The sequence below is a fragment of the Phoca vitulina genome, unplaced genomic scaffold (assembly GCF_004348235.1).
Source record: "Phoca vitulina isolate PV1807 unplaced genomic scaffold, GSC_HSeal_1.0 scaffold35, whole genome shotgun sequence".
Lineage (NCBI taxonomy): Eukaryota > Metazoa > Chordata > Mammalia > Carnivora > Phocidae > Phoca > Phoca vitulina.
In genome coordinates, this window is record NW_022589738.1 from 9,635,799 (window position 1) to 9,651,410 (window position 15,612).

Below are 15,612 nucleotides of genomic sequence, written 5' to 3' on the forward strand. Positions count from 1 at the left end.
TTCTATGTTTTCTAAATCATTTAATGCTGATTTTTTCTTTAAAATTCATTTCTTTAAACTTGACTTGTATGCTTAATTATTTTCAGGTCTATACATTTATGTCTTCATTTCATGTTGGATGCATCCCAGAATTTTTGCTATTAGGCATTCTCATTTTTGTTGTTTTTTATAGAGCTTGTGATCTTAATTTTTATTTTCTGTATATTTTTACTATAACAGTTGCTAATTTGTTGTATAATATGTTATTGAATTTATGCATCTTTATATACTTGCACATTCTCATTAACTTGGGGGTATTATGTTATTTTGTTCTATATTTTCCTAATGTAAATAATGCCAAGATTCAATATATCTGTTTGTAAATAGTAGCAGATATTTCTGGATGTTACATAGGAAGGATTTCAGAGTGTTATCACTGGATCAAATAATATAAGCTTTTAAAAATCTGCTTTATTTTTGGGTGATTTTCTAGTAAGTTTTCTATTTTATATCCCTACTAATGAGTTACATTGCTGGTCTGGTTTTTAACTGACAGAGTTGAATACCTTGCTATTTTGATAGGTGGGTACTCATTCATGTCATTGGGTACTGCTTGGGGAAACATAGTTCTAGAGGAATATGGGGACCTCTCTAACCCTAGGAAGAAAGCTGCCCCAAACCAAATATCTCTAAATAAATAAAAACTTTGTCCAAGTAACAGTGTTATTCACTGCTAATTCATTATTTGAAATCTTTGAATCATGGACTCTCAGGCTAAGAGGATATTTTCAAGGTAATATAATGTTGCCAGTCTTTGAACCCCCAAGCTCAGTGTTTCCGACATTACCCCATTATCTGGACTCACTCAGTTTTTTTCATGAGAAGTCTGATTTCATATTTTGTGAGTACCATGTTCATTCTTTCAGAATTATTTTATAGTTCCCATTTCCTTGCTAATCTGCAATTTATGAAATAAAATCTGACTGTGGGAATATTTTATATCATTGAATCTCCTTGCTATTCATTAGGCCCTTTCACTTAGAAAACTCATCTTTTGACTATTCTCCCCTCCCTCCTCTTTCCTGCCCTCTCTTGTTCTCTATTCTCTCTCTCTTAATCTCCTTTTAGAATGATGGTGCATCTGCATGCCTGATCCTTTATACCACTTTCAGTTTTGTCCTATGATTTTCATCTTTTTCTGTCTTTGCTTTCTTAAGTTTGTAAACCTTTTTAAAAAAATATTTATTTATTTATTTGAGAGAGAGAGAGAGCGTGCATGTGAACACAAGCAGGGAGAGGGGCAGAGAGAGAGGGAGAGAAAGAATCTCAAGCAGACTCCCTGCTGAGCTTGGAGCCCGACGTGGGGCTCAATCCCACGACCCTGAGATCATGACCTGAGCCCAAACTGAGAGTTGGATGCTTAACCGACTGAGCCTCCCAGGTGTACCTTATGTTTGTAGATCTTCTTCATTTGCTCTTCCCGTCCTGTATAAAATGTTTAAATTGGTGTTTATAGTTTGGTTTTCAGGAACTCTGTGTTATCCATCCTTCCTTCCTTTCCTTCCTTCCTTCCTTCCTTCCTTCCATCCATCCATCCATCCATCCATCCATTTCTTTCATAATAGCATCCTGTTTTTGTGTTTTGGATGCCCGCCTTCTCAAATATCTCTTCCAAATTTAGTACTTGAATTAATCATCATGGTTACTGTACTGAAGGTCACTTCCTTCCTCTGTATCTGCCAGCTGTAATCTTGGTGACTCTCTTATGTTCCTTTCGGAAAAATGGTGTCCTTTTCCCCTGTAGCCTACTGCTATGCAGTCCATCATTTTAATTTATTCGTCAGTACAATTCCATCCATTCTTTGTTTTATAGATTTTCTTCAGAGTTCTTGGTATACTAATTGCTCTTTTCCCAACTTTAGTGTTGTTACAGGTCTCTAGTCTTTCTGACATTTCAGGAATATTTTGAGAGGGAGAGAAGATAAGCACGGATGTTCATTTTATCATCTTGAACAGAAAGGTGATCTTCCTTCTCATAGTTTTCCACAGTTTTTCTCTTCCATTTATTCCACCTTAATGACCTATCATTTTTGTTATTGCTTTCACTATTGTGGTCTAGTAATCCATGCCCTACTGAACTTGCTTGGCAATATGTCTCTTACCTTGTTCCTTTAAAAATAATTTTGTGATGGTATTTTATTAATGATAATGGTTCATATGTATTGAACTCTTACTATGAACAAGGCATAATTATATGTGCTTTGTGGGTATTAATTCACTTATTCTTTATAATGACCCTGTGAGGTAGGTACTATTATTATCCCCATTTTACTGATGAGAAACTGAGGCAGAGAGAATTAGTAACTTTCCCAAGGTCACTCAGCTGATGAATAGCAGAGCCAGGATTTGAACCCAAGCATTCTACCCCAGAGCTAGTACTTTTAAGCATTATGCCACTTGCCAATTATTACAGAATCAGATGAAGATTTAGGAAACTTTAGGGATGCCTGGGTGGCTCAGTCGTTAAGCGTCTGCCTTCAGCTCAGATCTGATCCCAGGGTCCTGGGATCGAGCCCCACATCAGGCTCCCTGCTCAGCGGGAAGTCTGCTTCTCCCTCTCCCACTCCGCCTGCTTGTGTTCCTTCTCTCGCTGTGTCTCTCTCTGTCAAATAAATAAATAAATAAAATCTTTTTAAAAAAAAAAAGATTTAGGAAACTTTAATACTTGAAAGACATGAGCTCCACCATTTGGCATTTTTGTCTTTGGCTTTAGACTGGGCACTATTAAGTACCTATGGTTGGTATATCAGTTCAGGAAGATTAAGAATACAATAGTCTAGAACTGAGGAGAGTTATGTAATCCTAATGTTTATAGGCTAAAGCCTAGGATTTCAGATCAAGTGAAGCTCAAAGTCCTGGGCAAGCTGTGAATTCTAGTGAAGTCAGCCGTATTAACAGGGAAAGTGGAACTGCCTGGCATTATATCAATAACCCCCCCACTGGAGAGTCATTCACTACAGGACGGATAGCCTGGAAGACTAGAAATCATTGTGAAATATGGTGTGGATATCAAAAACTTTTTGTTTTCCTTTTAACATTATTGAACACTTTTGGACATATTTATGCATCACCTTTCTTGAGCCTGCAGATACAGGTTGTCAGAAATGCTGCTTTATTGGTGTATTATCTCAGGTAATTTCACTCTTTACAAACACCAATTTGCAGCAGACAGGCATTATGGCCCATTTCATTTGTTGACTTGAGAGATATTCAGGTGGAATAGCAGAAACCAATTATATGAGGAGATTACCTTTATTGATTAGTAGTCTGTTTTCAATTCTTAGAGGCCCCTAAATATTATTTATTTTTAGCCCTTCCCCAAATCACCAAAAGATGGAAATAGCTATTGAAAAATATAAAAGAACACAATTTATGTTTCAGAAATCATCAGAGGAAATGTACTTAATATTATAGTCCACTTCAAGTTGGATGAATTGTGGGAATTAACATTTTTTCCAAACACTACTGGGAAGATCTCTGAGCAACTGATCACAGAAACATTCAAATCCTAGTGGCAATTCCACTGCATCTGGTAGAAGTGATTGCAGTACTTACCAGTGCTGGTCCAAACTTCCGCTCCCACATGTACCTCCTTCCAGCTGCCACACACCGAGAACACATCTGGGAATGCCAGTCAGGAAGCTTAGGGGGCAGGGCTCAAATTGTTTTGAAGCTACATTCTATCCCAGAAGTTTGCATGTAGTGTAAGTATATAGAATCTCACAGGAAGTCAATCATTGGAATGTCCTACCATTCATAATGACAGCATGCAAAATAAAATATTTTGTCAGTGCCTCTGTTTCCTCATTTGTAAAAAGGAGGTAATGATAATACCTACCTTATAGGGTTCTTGTGATATTTAGAAGAGGTAATTTCTTTATCAGAATAGCGCATAGGACCTAGTAAGCATTCAGTAAATATTAGCTGTTAATATTAAATTTAACTAGGATTGTGTTAGTAGTGTTCTATATTTCTGATTTCATTCATTGTATTCACTAACTCTTCTATTTGACAGTGGAAGGTAAATTTAAAACCCATCTTTTCCTGGGTGGCTCAGTCATTAAGCATCTGCCTTTGGCTCAGGTCATGATCCCAGGGTCCTGGGATCGAGTCCCTCATCGGGCTCCCTGCTCAGTGGCAAGACTGCTTCTCCCTCTCCCTCTCCCACTCCCCCTGCTTGTGTTCCCTCTCTTGCTATGTCTCTCTCTGTCAAATAAATAAATAAATAAAGTCTTTAAAAAAAAGAACAGACCCATCTTTTCCAAGCACTTACCAATGATATTTCATTAACAATATTTCCCTTCCCTCTCACAGGATTTTTCCCCAGTTTGATGTAGGAAGTTCTAATGTTTTCTAAAAAGTGTGTGTGTGTGTGTGATGCTTTTTCTTTGTCACTTTGAGCTGCTGGCAAGATTACTGATAAATTTAATAATATAAACATAAAGTTTCTCCTCTGTTTCTGAGCAGCCTGCCTCTTCTTTCTGCCAGCCATGTCCAACAAAGTCACAAAAATGTGTCTTTAGACTGAAAGTGTTAAAATAAAAGTAGTTAAATAACTGATTAGAGTTGGCTTCCTTGAGTTTTTTTCATTGCTCCACATTGCTGTAAGAATAATGAATCATTTTATAATTCTTTTCAAGATAGTTTCCTTCTTTAACCATTTTATTACTTGCTTGCTGGTGATAGTGATTAAGTGGTAGGTGGTTTCTTTACCTGGAAAGATAGATCATGACATAAGTATATTGAGCCTTTTGCTTGTGCATATTTTCAATCTCTAAAGTAGGAGGACTCTCATAATTGAATAAGAAACTTAAAATCATTTAATACCCTAATATGTAAACAAGAGGAGAAGGAATATTGTTAATAATTGTCAAGCTTTTAATTAACATAAAGTCCAGATTTTTTAAAATTTTATTTTATTATGGTATGTTAATCACCATACATTACATCATTAGTTTTTAATGTAGTGTTCCATCATTCATTGTTTGCGTATAACACCCAGTGCTCCATTCAATACATGCCCTCTTTAATACCCATCACCAGGCTAACCAATCCCCCCATCCCCCTCCCCTCTAGAACCCTCAGTTTGTTTCTCAGAGTCCATAGTCTCTCATGGTTCATCTCCCCCTCTCTGATTTCCCCGCCCCTTCATTTTTCCCTTCCTACTATCGTCTTTTTTTTTTTTTTTTTTTAACATATAATGTATTATTTGTTTCAGGGGTACAGGTCTGTGATTCAACAGTCTTACACAATTCACAGTGCTAACCATAGCACATACCCTCCCCAATGTCTATCACCCAGCCACCCCATCCCTCCCACTCCCCACCACTCCAGCAACCCTCAGTTTGTTTCCTGAGATTAAGAATTCCTCATATCAGTGAGATCATATGATACGTGTCGTTCTCTGATTGACTTATTTTGCTTAGCATAATACCCTCTAGTTCCATCCATGTCATTGCAAATGGCAAGATTTCGGGTTTTTTGATGGTTGCATAATATTTCATTATTCCAGTTTGGCACATCTTCTTTATCCACTCATCTGTTGATGGACATCTTGGCTCTTTCCATAGTTTGGCTATTGTGGACACATAAAGTTCAGATTTGTGGGATATGCATGCATATAGTTATTAAAGACTGTAGTTTATACATCATAATTTGTGCTTCCAGTGGGCAATCCAGTTATTCACTAACAATATCACCTTTTCCATTAACAGTCCTCTGAACAATAATTTTAACTAGCTAATTTCAGTCAGTCTGCAGGTGCTAGAGGAACTTTGAAGACCCAAGCTGTTTCCTCATGATTTTATTTATTTATTTATAAGATTTAATTATTTTATTTGCGAGAGAGAGAGAGATAGCGAGAGAGCACGAGCAGGAAGGAGAGGGAGAAGCAGGCCCCCCGCAAACAGGGAGCCCAATGTGGAGCTCGATCTGAGGACCCTGGGATCATGACCTGAGCTGAAGGCAGACGCTTAACATACTGAGTCACCCAGGTGCCCCTCCTTGTGACTTTTTAAATCATGAAATAAAACACACATAGAGAAAGATTCACAAACCCAAGTACAACCCCTCATTTTACTCCTAGAGCAAACCCCTATGCAGGTTTCACTTTGACAGCACCCCAGAAACCTCTTATGACCCACACAACCTCCCAGATCTCTATAATTGAAAGGAAATTACTAGCTTGACTTTTATGGTAATCATTTCCTTTTTTTTTTTTTTAAGTTTTATTATGCAAGCATAGATCTGTAAACTCCAGAGTTTAAGGTTTCTTTGAATTTTAATCATATTTGTCACCATGTAACATATAGACAGAATTATAACTATGTGAACATGTGTGTAGCTACCACTTAGACCAAGAAATAGAGCACTGCTAACATCTCCGAATCCCTGCCCCTTCCAACTCCCTTTCCATCTCCCACAGAGGTCACCATTATCCTGAATTCTAACACCAAAGATTAGTTTTTTTCTGTTTTTGAGCTTTATGTAGGAAGAATCATACAGTTTGCATTTTTTTGTAGCATCTGGATTTTTTTTGCTCAGTATTATGTTCATATGATTCATTTTTGCATTTCAGAGTTGATTATTAGTAATCCTGCATATGAGGCCCTTGTATGAATATTCTATTATTTAATCATTCTGTTCATAGACATTTCACTGGCTTCTAGATTTTTCTATTATGAATAATGCTATAGAAATTTTAATATGTCTTTTGGTACATATTTCTTTTTTTTTTTTTTTTTAAGATTTTATTTATTTATTTGAGAGAGAGAGACTGAGAGAGAGAGCACATGAGAGGGGGGAGGGTCGGGAGGGTCAGAGGGAGAAGCAGACTCCCTGCCGAGCAGGGAGCCCGATGCAGGACTCGATCCAGGGACTCCAGGATCATGACCTGAGCCGAAGGCAGTCGCTTAACCAACTGAGCCACCCAGGCGCCCTTGGTACATATTTCTGAAAGGCATATATATTAAGACTAAAATTGCCAGATCATAAGATAGAAATATGATCACCTTTAGAAATTACTTCTAAACAATTTTCTAAGGTGGTTGTACCAATTTCCAGTCCCACAGGTCATAAATGAAAGTTCCAGTTGCTCTGCATTGTAAGAAACAGTTAATATTGTCAGTCTTTTCAATATTAGCTCTTTCTGATGGGTGTGGTTTAAACTGACATCTTACTGCTCTTGCTATTAAGAAAATTTTTACATGTTCTTGGTCATTTGGAAATGTTTCGTCATAAAGAGCCTGTTCTTTGTAGTTATTCTTACTGGGATTCATAGTGATTCTTTCATCTGTGGTTTGATTTTTTATTGTCAGTTTTGGAAAGTTGTCAACCGATATCCTTTCCATTATGTGACTACCTCATTCTTTGAGGCTCCTCTCCTTTGCTCACTCTTCTGTATTTTTCTATCCTTGTGTCCCTCTCTGTTGCAGTATAGACACTTTCCTATGGCCTACATTCCATTGCATGAATTCTTCCCTTGATTTAGTCTGCTGTTAACTTCATCCATTGCTCTCTTAATTTTACTTACTGGATTTGTTTATTTCTAAAATTTCCATTTAGTTATATACACATATATTTTAAGATTTTATTTATTGAGAGAGAGAGAGAGCAATTGGGGGTAATGGCAGAGGCAGAGGGAGAGAGAGAGAATCTCAAGCAGACTCCATTCTGAGTGCAGAGCCCTACGCAGGGCTTGATTTCATGACCTTGAGGTCATGACCTGAGCCAAAATCAAGAATTGGATGCTTGACCGACTGAGCCACCCAGGGGCCCCTCCATTAGTTATATTTTTATATTTATAGTTTGATGACAAAATTCTCAATCTTAATCATAGTCCATACAATTACTTTAAAATCTGTGTCTTAAAACTGTAATATGTGGGGCCCTGTGTGTCTGTTTATGTTATTTATTGTTTCTTTCTATTTGTATTCAACTTGTTGTTCTTTCTCCTTTTTTTTAGTTATTGTCTGGTTATGTCTTAATTCTGTTTAGATCATTTATCTTTTTCATAATTTTTTATAGAAATATTTTCAGGTGTTAATTCTTTTCCATGAAATATTTGTTTGCTTTGTTGGTACCTTCAGGATATACTGCTCTGTTATGTACATTACTAATGAGGAACTTGAGAAACAGACAAGTCAAATAGCTTCCATAAAGTCCCACAGTAAGAGGCAGAGCCAGAGTTTGAGCAATGGTAGTCAGCCCCTTACCTAAGTCAATGTACTTTGTCCTATAATATGCAATACAGACCTACTAGCTACCAAACTGGAGAACTGCCATTCAAAATGGCTCCTTGGGCACTTTTTATTTGTTAGTCTAAGTTAGTGATACATTTTGACTTTGACTGCTAGAAGCAAATAGACAATATAGTATAGTATTAGATAACTGATAAAGTATAGACAGCAAGGATTGGTTGGATTTATTTTACTCAATTTAAAAATTAGCATGCAGGGGCGCCTGGGTGGCTCAGTCGTTAAGCGTCTGCCTTCGGCTCAGGTCATGGCTCCAGGGTCCTGGGATCGAGCCCTGCATCGGGCTCCCTGCTCTGCGGGAAGCCTGCTTCTCCCTCTCCCACTCCCCTGCTTGTGTTCCCTCTCTCGCTGTGTCTCTCGCTGTCAAATAAATAAATAAAATCTTTAAAAAAAAAAAAAAAATTAGCATGCAGTATAACTGAGTGTGGGAAGTATCAGAAATAGAGGTTGGACTGTCTTATTTAAAGAACAGAGAAATATATAGGAGCAATAGCTCTCTGGACTTATCTTTAAAATGTGAATCTCCACTTAGGCCAATGTGCCCTTCTAATTATTAAAATACAAAATTGAGAAAATATGTGTAAATTTGTTTTTGTCTAAACATGCATGATGAATGTTTGACATCTATCTTCAAAACTATTATAGGCATTATTATCTCCAATTTAAATGGTATAAAATTTGAGTTCAGTGAGTTTGGATAACTTCTCAACCAGCTAGTAGGTAATGAGCCCAGGACTTAACCCATGTACTATTTCTCCAAAGCACTTATATTTTCTGATCACAGTCCAATCTTCCAGACCTGACAATTGCAACATTAGATAATGATGTGTTTAAAACAAGGTAGTGAAAAGCTCCAGGGTTATCAAAACATCTAATTTGTACTAACAAATGGTAGCTGAATAAGGTAAATTTTGTAATTTCTTATTTGATTTTAAATTGAACTTTATTTAGTCATTGAACATTTTTTCATAACATAACATGTTGAGTTTTTTTTAATTTTAAAATTGTTTTCTCATAGGGAAGTGTTTAAAATACAATTCAACTCGTCAACCTCATCATCCAAAAAATTTTCTAGACAGAATGACTTTTCCAAATATAATAAGACCATTTATGATGTGATGCTCCACTTGAGTGGAAAAATGCCACCTGGAATTAATTCAAGTCAGTCCTCACCTGAGGATTATACTGAAAGGGTGACTCAACTTCATTTTCAACATTCTTCACTTCTTGACTTTCTCAAGTAAGAGCATGGGTGTGCTAATTTAAACATGTAATTATGGCTTGGATAGATACATAAGTAGATGGGTAGATAGGTAGATAGATAGATTTTGAATTATTTGTCTTTTTATAATATATTTACTAAGTTTCCACTATACTCATAACCCTGTAATATATAAATAATAGAAAATAAGCACTTCATAGGCTATTAAATTGATAACCTAGGGTACTCATTCTCAAGCTTTATCATCTATCCAAATCACTGTGATAGCATGTTAAACAGGTTGCTGGCCCTTACAGAGTTTATGATGTTAATTTGTATTTATAAGGAGTTTCAGGTGATACTTATTTGTTCTGGTCCATGACCTCATTTTGAGATTTTTTTACCTAGACAAATATAGAAATCCATAGAAGTAAAAAGGGATGAAACCAATAAGTTTATTTCTCAGAATACTGTTAGTATAATCTCAAGTTATACTATGAATTTTTAGTCAGCATAGTTAAGTCTTTTAATATAAAAATAATCAGCAGGTGAAAATTTCCATAAATGGTTGACAGAAAATACAGGAAAAATACTTGTCATTATAAGGTCTGTAGTTCCTCTGCAGAGATTAAATGGTGAGTGGCCAAGAAATGGAAAAGCAGTGTTTATTAAAAGTCTAAGGAGAGTATTGATGAATTTATATTCCTTATTTTACCTGTATTTGCAGTATCCTTATCCACTGGAACATCTATAAGCAGTGTTACTATTCCATTTAACCATGCTTCTGTAACACTAAAATAGCATTTGTTACTTGTAATCATTTATGCAATAGGGTTCATATATTTTGAAATGTATTACTGTGTTTTTATATCATTGCTTCTTTCTGTATGGAATCTACTCCATAGTTGGTCAGAGATGTTCACCTACCTTAGCAGGGGTGGGGATGAAAGGTAACAGGAGGAATCTTATAGCTGGAATGCAAATGAAAAATTTGGTGTTCAAGTTTTTTTAATTTCCAGATCAGAATTTTTGAGTCCCTTGCAATACTATGGTCTTAAAAATTAGACATGGTGCAGAGAAACAGGAATATGACAACAGAGTAGGAGTACCCTAGACTCACCTTGTTCCATGAACACAACCAGATAACTATCAAATCATCCTAAATACCCCAGAAATTGACCTGAAGACTGATAGAACTACACAACTAAAGGGAGAAAAGAGGTCACGTTGAAGAAGGTAGGAAGTGTGGAGAAGTGGTTTAGGGGAGAAGTAAATCCTGGGTGCTGCAGAGGGGAGGGAGCCAGGGTCATTGAGAACGGCGAGAGAGGAGCATGCAGGGGAACACGAAAGGAGAATGTTTCCTCTTAGACATTGGCTTGCAAAACGAGAGGGGCAGAATTTCATGAGTTCTTGAAACCAGTGGGACTTGAACCCTGGAGTTTTAAAGGTCAGTGGGCTTGCTGTGATACAGCCTGGAAAGCTCTGTGCTGCTCTAGGAGAGAAGGCAGGCAAACAACCTGAGGGCATCCAGTATGGAAACAGTGAGCTGAAGAACGACTGGGGCACACATTGGGGAGATCATTTTTTCTTAGTGTGTCACTGAGAAGCAGCATTCACAGAGACACCTCTCCAGGAACAAAGGAGCTTGCTGGTGCCATTTCCTTCCCCTGCCCCTCACCATAAACACAGAGCCACCAGTGGGAAGCAGCACAGCAATGATACTGGCTGTCTAACTTGCTTATACTAAGCCTCCCTCCCTGCACTCCAGTGAGCCTGCCCTTCTCAGTCATACTTGCATCAGTTCCAGCCGGCAGATCCTTCCCCCAGAAGACCAGCACAAACCCCTGTCCATACCACATCTCCTGACCAGAGAATTTTGCAGGACCTCAGTTCCTGCAAGAGAGTGGAGGTGGTGACAGGTCTCATTTCACAAGCAGACCAAAGCATATGTAGTTAAAACTTGCCACATTCATGCCAGGAATCAAACACTGCCCACAGCAGGCAAGGAAAGCCTCTGCAGATGACTGGCCTGAAGGATAAAGTGGCCAGGACACAATGGCAGCACACATGTAACACATACCAGAGACACTCCCTGAAGAGCCAGGCCCTGGGCACTACATGACCTTTTCTTCATAAGGCTATTACTTTCAGGAGTAGGAGAAATAACTGGCTTTTCTTTTTTTTTTTTTTTTTAAGATTTTATTTATTTATTTGAGACAGAGAGAATGAGAGAGAGAGAGAGCACATGAGAGGGGGGAGGGTCAGAGGGAGAAGCAGGCTCCTTGCTGAGCAGGGAGCCCAATGCGGGACTTGATCCAGGGACTCCAGGATCATGACCTGAGCCGAAGGCAGTCGCTTAACCAACTGCCCACCCAGGCGCCCATAACTGGCTTTTCTAATAAAAGAAGCAGGCAGAGACTTAGACAAAATTAGAAGACAGAGGAATTTATCCCAAACGAAAGAAAAAGATAAGGTCACAGACAGAGATCTAAGTGAAACAGAGATAAGTAACATGCCTGATGGAGAATGTAAAGCAATGATCATAGGGATACTCACTGGAATTGAGAGAAGAATAGAGAACATCAGGGAGACCCTTACCACAGAGATAAAAGAATTTAAAAAGAATCAGAGATGAAGAGTGCAATAAATGAGATTAGAAACACACTTGATGCAATGAACACCAGGCTGGAAGAAGTAGAGGAATGAAGTAATGACCTGGAAGACAATGAAATGGAAAACAATGAAGCTGAACAAAAGAGAGAAGGAAAAATTATGCAAAACGAGAATAAACTTAGGGAACTCAGTGACTCTATCAAACGTAATAGCATTTGTGTTATAGGAGTTCCAGAAGAAGAGAGAAAAGGGGGCAGAAAATTTATTTGAAGAAATAATAGCTGAAAACTTCCCTAATCTGGAGAAGGAAACATCCTCATCCAGGAGGCACAGAGAACCCCCAACAAAAGCAGGCCAACACCAAGACATATTATAATTAAATTTTCTAAGTATAGTGATAAAGAAAAAATCTTACAAGCAGCAAGACAAAAGAAGTCATTAACTTACAAGAGAAAACCCATAAGGCTAGATGGGGATTCTTCAACAGAAACTTGGCAAGCCAGAAGAGAGTGGCTTATATTCAGATATATTCGATATATTCAGAGGGCTGAATGGGAATAATCTGAAGCCAAGAATCCTCTATACAACAAGGCCTCAGTTCAGAATAGGAGAGATAAGCGTTTCCCCAGACAAACAAAAACTAAAGGAGTTTGTGACCACTAAACTAGCCCTGCAAGAAATATTAAAAGGGACTCTCTAAGTGGAAACGAGAGACCAAAAGTGACAGGACCAATGCAGGAAACACAAATGCAGTAAAAATGAATATTTCTGTAAAAAAATCAGTCAAGGAACTCACCAAAAAAAGGGTATAAAATATATTAACATGTATCTCAAACATGGGGAAAAGAGGAGAAAAGAATGGGTTCAGACTTAAATGACCATCAACTTAATATAGACTGCTACATTCAGAAGAGGTTATATACAAACCTAATGGTAACCATATAGGACAAACCACTACTAAAAATGCAAAGAATAAAGAGAAAGAAATCCAAATATATCACTAAAGAAAAAAAGCAAAACATAAAAAAGAGGAAGACGAGGTCAGAGAAGATCTCCAGAAACAACCACAAAAAAAGTAATAAAATGGTAATATATAGTTATCAATAATTACTTTGAATGTAAATGGACTAAAGGCTCCAGTCAAAAGACATAGTGTGTCAGAATGGATGGAAAAAAAAAAAGAAGACCCATCTATATGCTGCCTACAAGAGACTCATGACACCTGTAGATTGAAAGTGAAGGGATGGAGAAATATTTACATGCACATGGATGTCAAAAGAAAGCCAGATTAGCAATACCTACATTGGACAAACTGGACTTTAAAACAAAGACTGCAGCAAGAGACAAAGAAGGGTTCTACATAATAACAAAGGGGACAATCCAACAAGAAGATACAACAATTGCAAATATTTACGCACCCAACATGGGAGCACACAAATACATAAAATAGTTAATAACAAATATCAAGGAACTAATCAATAATAATACACTAATAGTCGCGGACTTTAACACCCCCACTTACATCAATGGACAGATCATCTAAACAGAAAATCAATAAGAAAACAGTGGCTTTGAATGACACACTGGACCAGATGGACTTTACACATATATTCAGAACATTCCAACCTAAAACAGCAGAATACATTCTTTTCAAGTGCACATGGAACATTCTCCAGAATACATCACATATTATGTGGCCACAAAACAAACCTCAACAAATACAATAAGATTGAAGTCATACTATGCACCTTTTCTGACCACAATACTATGAAAGTAGAAGGCAACCACAAGAAAAAATCTGGAAAGACAACAAATATATGGAAGTTAAATAACATGCTACTAAACAATGAATGGGTCAATAAGGAAATCAGAGAAGAGATTAAAAAATACATGGAAACAAATAAAAATTGAAACACAATGGTCTAAAACCTTTGGGATGCAACAAATAGGTCCTAAGAGGGAAATACATAGCAATACAGGCCTACCTCAAGAAGCAAGAAAAATCTCAAATAAACAACCTAACTTTATACCTAAAGGAACTAGAAAATAAAACAACAAATGAAGCCTAAAGCCAGAAGAAGGAAGGAAATAATAATTAGAGCAGAAATAGGTAATATAGAAACTAAAAGAACAGTAGAACAGATGAATGAAACTAGGACTTGGTTCTTTGAAAAAAATTAATAAAATTGATAAACCTGTAGCCAGACTTATTGAAAAGAAAATAGAAAGGACCAAATAAATAAAATCACAAATGAGAGAGAAGAAATAACAACCAACACCACAGAAATACAAATAATAATAAGAGAATATTATGAAAAACTATATGTCAACAAATTGCACAACCTAGAAGAGAGGGTTAAATTCCTAGAAACCTGTAAATCACAAAAACTGAATCAGGAAGAAATAGAAAATTTGAACAGACTGATAACAAGCAAAGAAATTTAATCAGTAATCAAAAACCTCCCAACAAATGAAAGTCCATAACCAGAGGGCTTCACAAGTGAATTCTACCAAACATTTAAAGAAGAGTTAATACCTATTCCTCGCAAACTATACCAAAAAATAGAAATGGAGGAAAAACTTCTAAATTCATTCCTTGAGACCAGCGTTACCCTGATACCAAAACTAGATAAAGACACCACAAAAAAAACAGTATAGGCCAGTATCTCTGATGAACATATATGCAAAACTCCTCAATAAAATACTAGCAAACCATATTCAACAAAAATTTAAAAATCATTCACCACAATCAGGTGGGATTTATTCCAGGGTTGCAAGCGTGGTTCAATATTTGCTAATCAGTCAGTGTGGTATATCACAGAGTAAAAGAACCATATGATCCTTTCTGTAGATACAGAAAAAGCATTTGACAAAGTACAACATCCATTCATAATAATAAAAAAAAAACCCTCAACAAAGTAGGTTTAAAGGGAATATACCTCAATATAATAAAGGCCATATATTAAAAACCCACAGCTAACATCATCCTAAATGAGGAAAAACTGAGAACTTTTACTCTATAATCAGGAACAAGACAGGAATGTCCACTCTCACTACTTCTATTCAACATAGTACTGGAAGTCCTAGCCACAGTAATCAGACAACAAAAAGAGATAAAAAGCTTCCAAATTGGCAAGGAAGAAGTAGAACTTTCACTATTTGCAGATGACATGATGCTATATATAGAAAACCCGAAAGACTCCACCAAAAAACTGTTAGAACCGATACACAAATTCAGTAAAGTTGCAGGATACAAAATCAACATACAGAAATCTATTGCATTTCTATATACTAATAATGAAGCAGCAAAAAGAGAAATTAAGGAATCAATCCCTTTTATAATTGCACCAAAAACATTAAGCTATCTCAGAATAAACCTAACCAAAGTGGTGAAAGACTTTTCCTCTGAAAACTACAAAACTTTAATAGAAGAAATTGGAGAAAACTCAAACAAATGGAAAGACATTCCATGCTCATGGATTGGAAGAAAAAATTTTGTTAAAA

The 15,612-nt window shown here is 36.8% G+C and overlaps 1 protein-coding gene across 1 annotated transcript in view; it reads left to right on the top strand.

The window, feature by feature from the left end:
• Window positions 1-15,612, top strand: part of CFAP47 (cilia and flagella associated protein 47) — a 453,685-nt gene that overhangs the window by 167,295 nt on the left and 270,778 nt on the right. Inside the window, exon 30 of the mRNA XM_032426488.1 lies at window positions 9,313-9,534. Within this exon, the coding sequence (XP_032282379.1) occupies window positions 9,313-9,534 (222 nt within the window). The remainder of the gene's footprint in view (window positions 1-9,312; window positions 9,535-15,612) is intronic.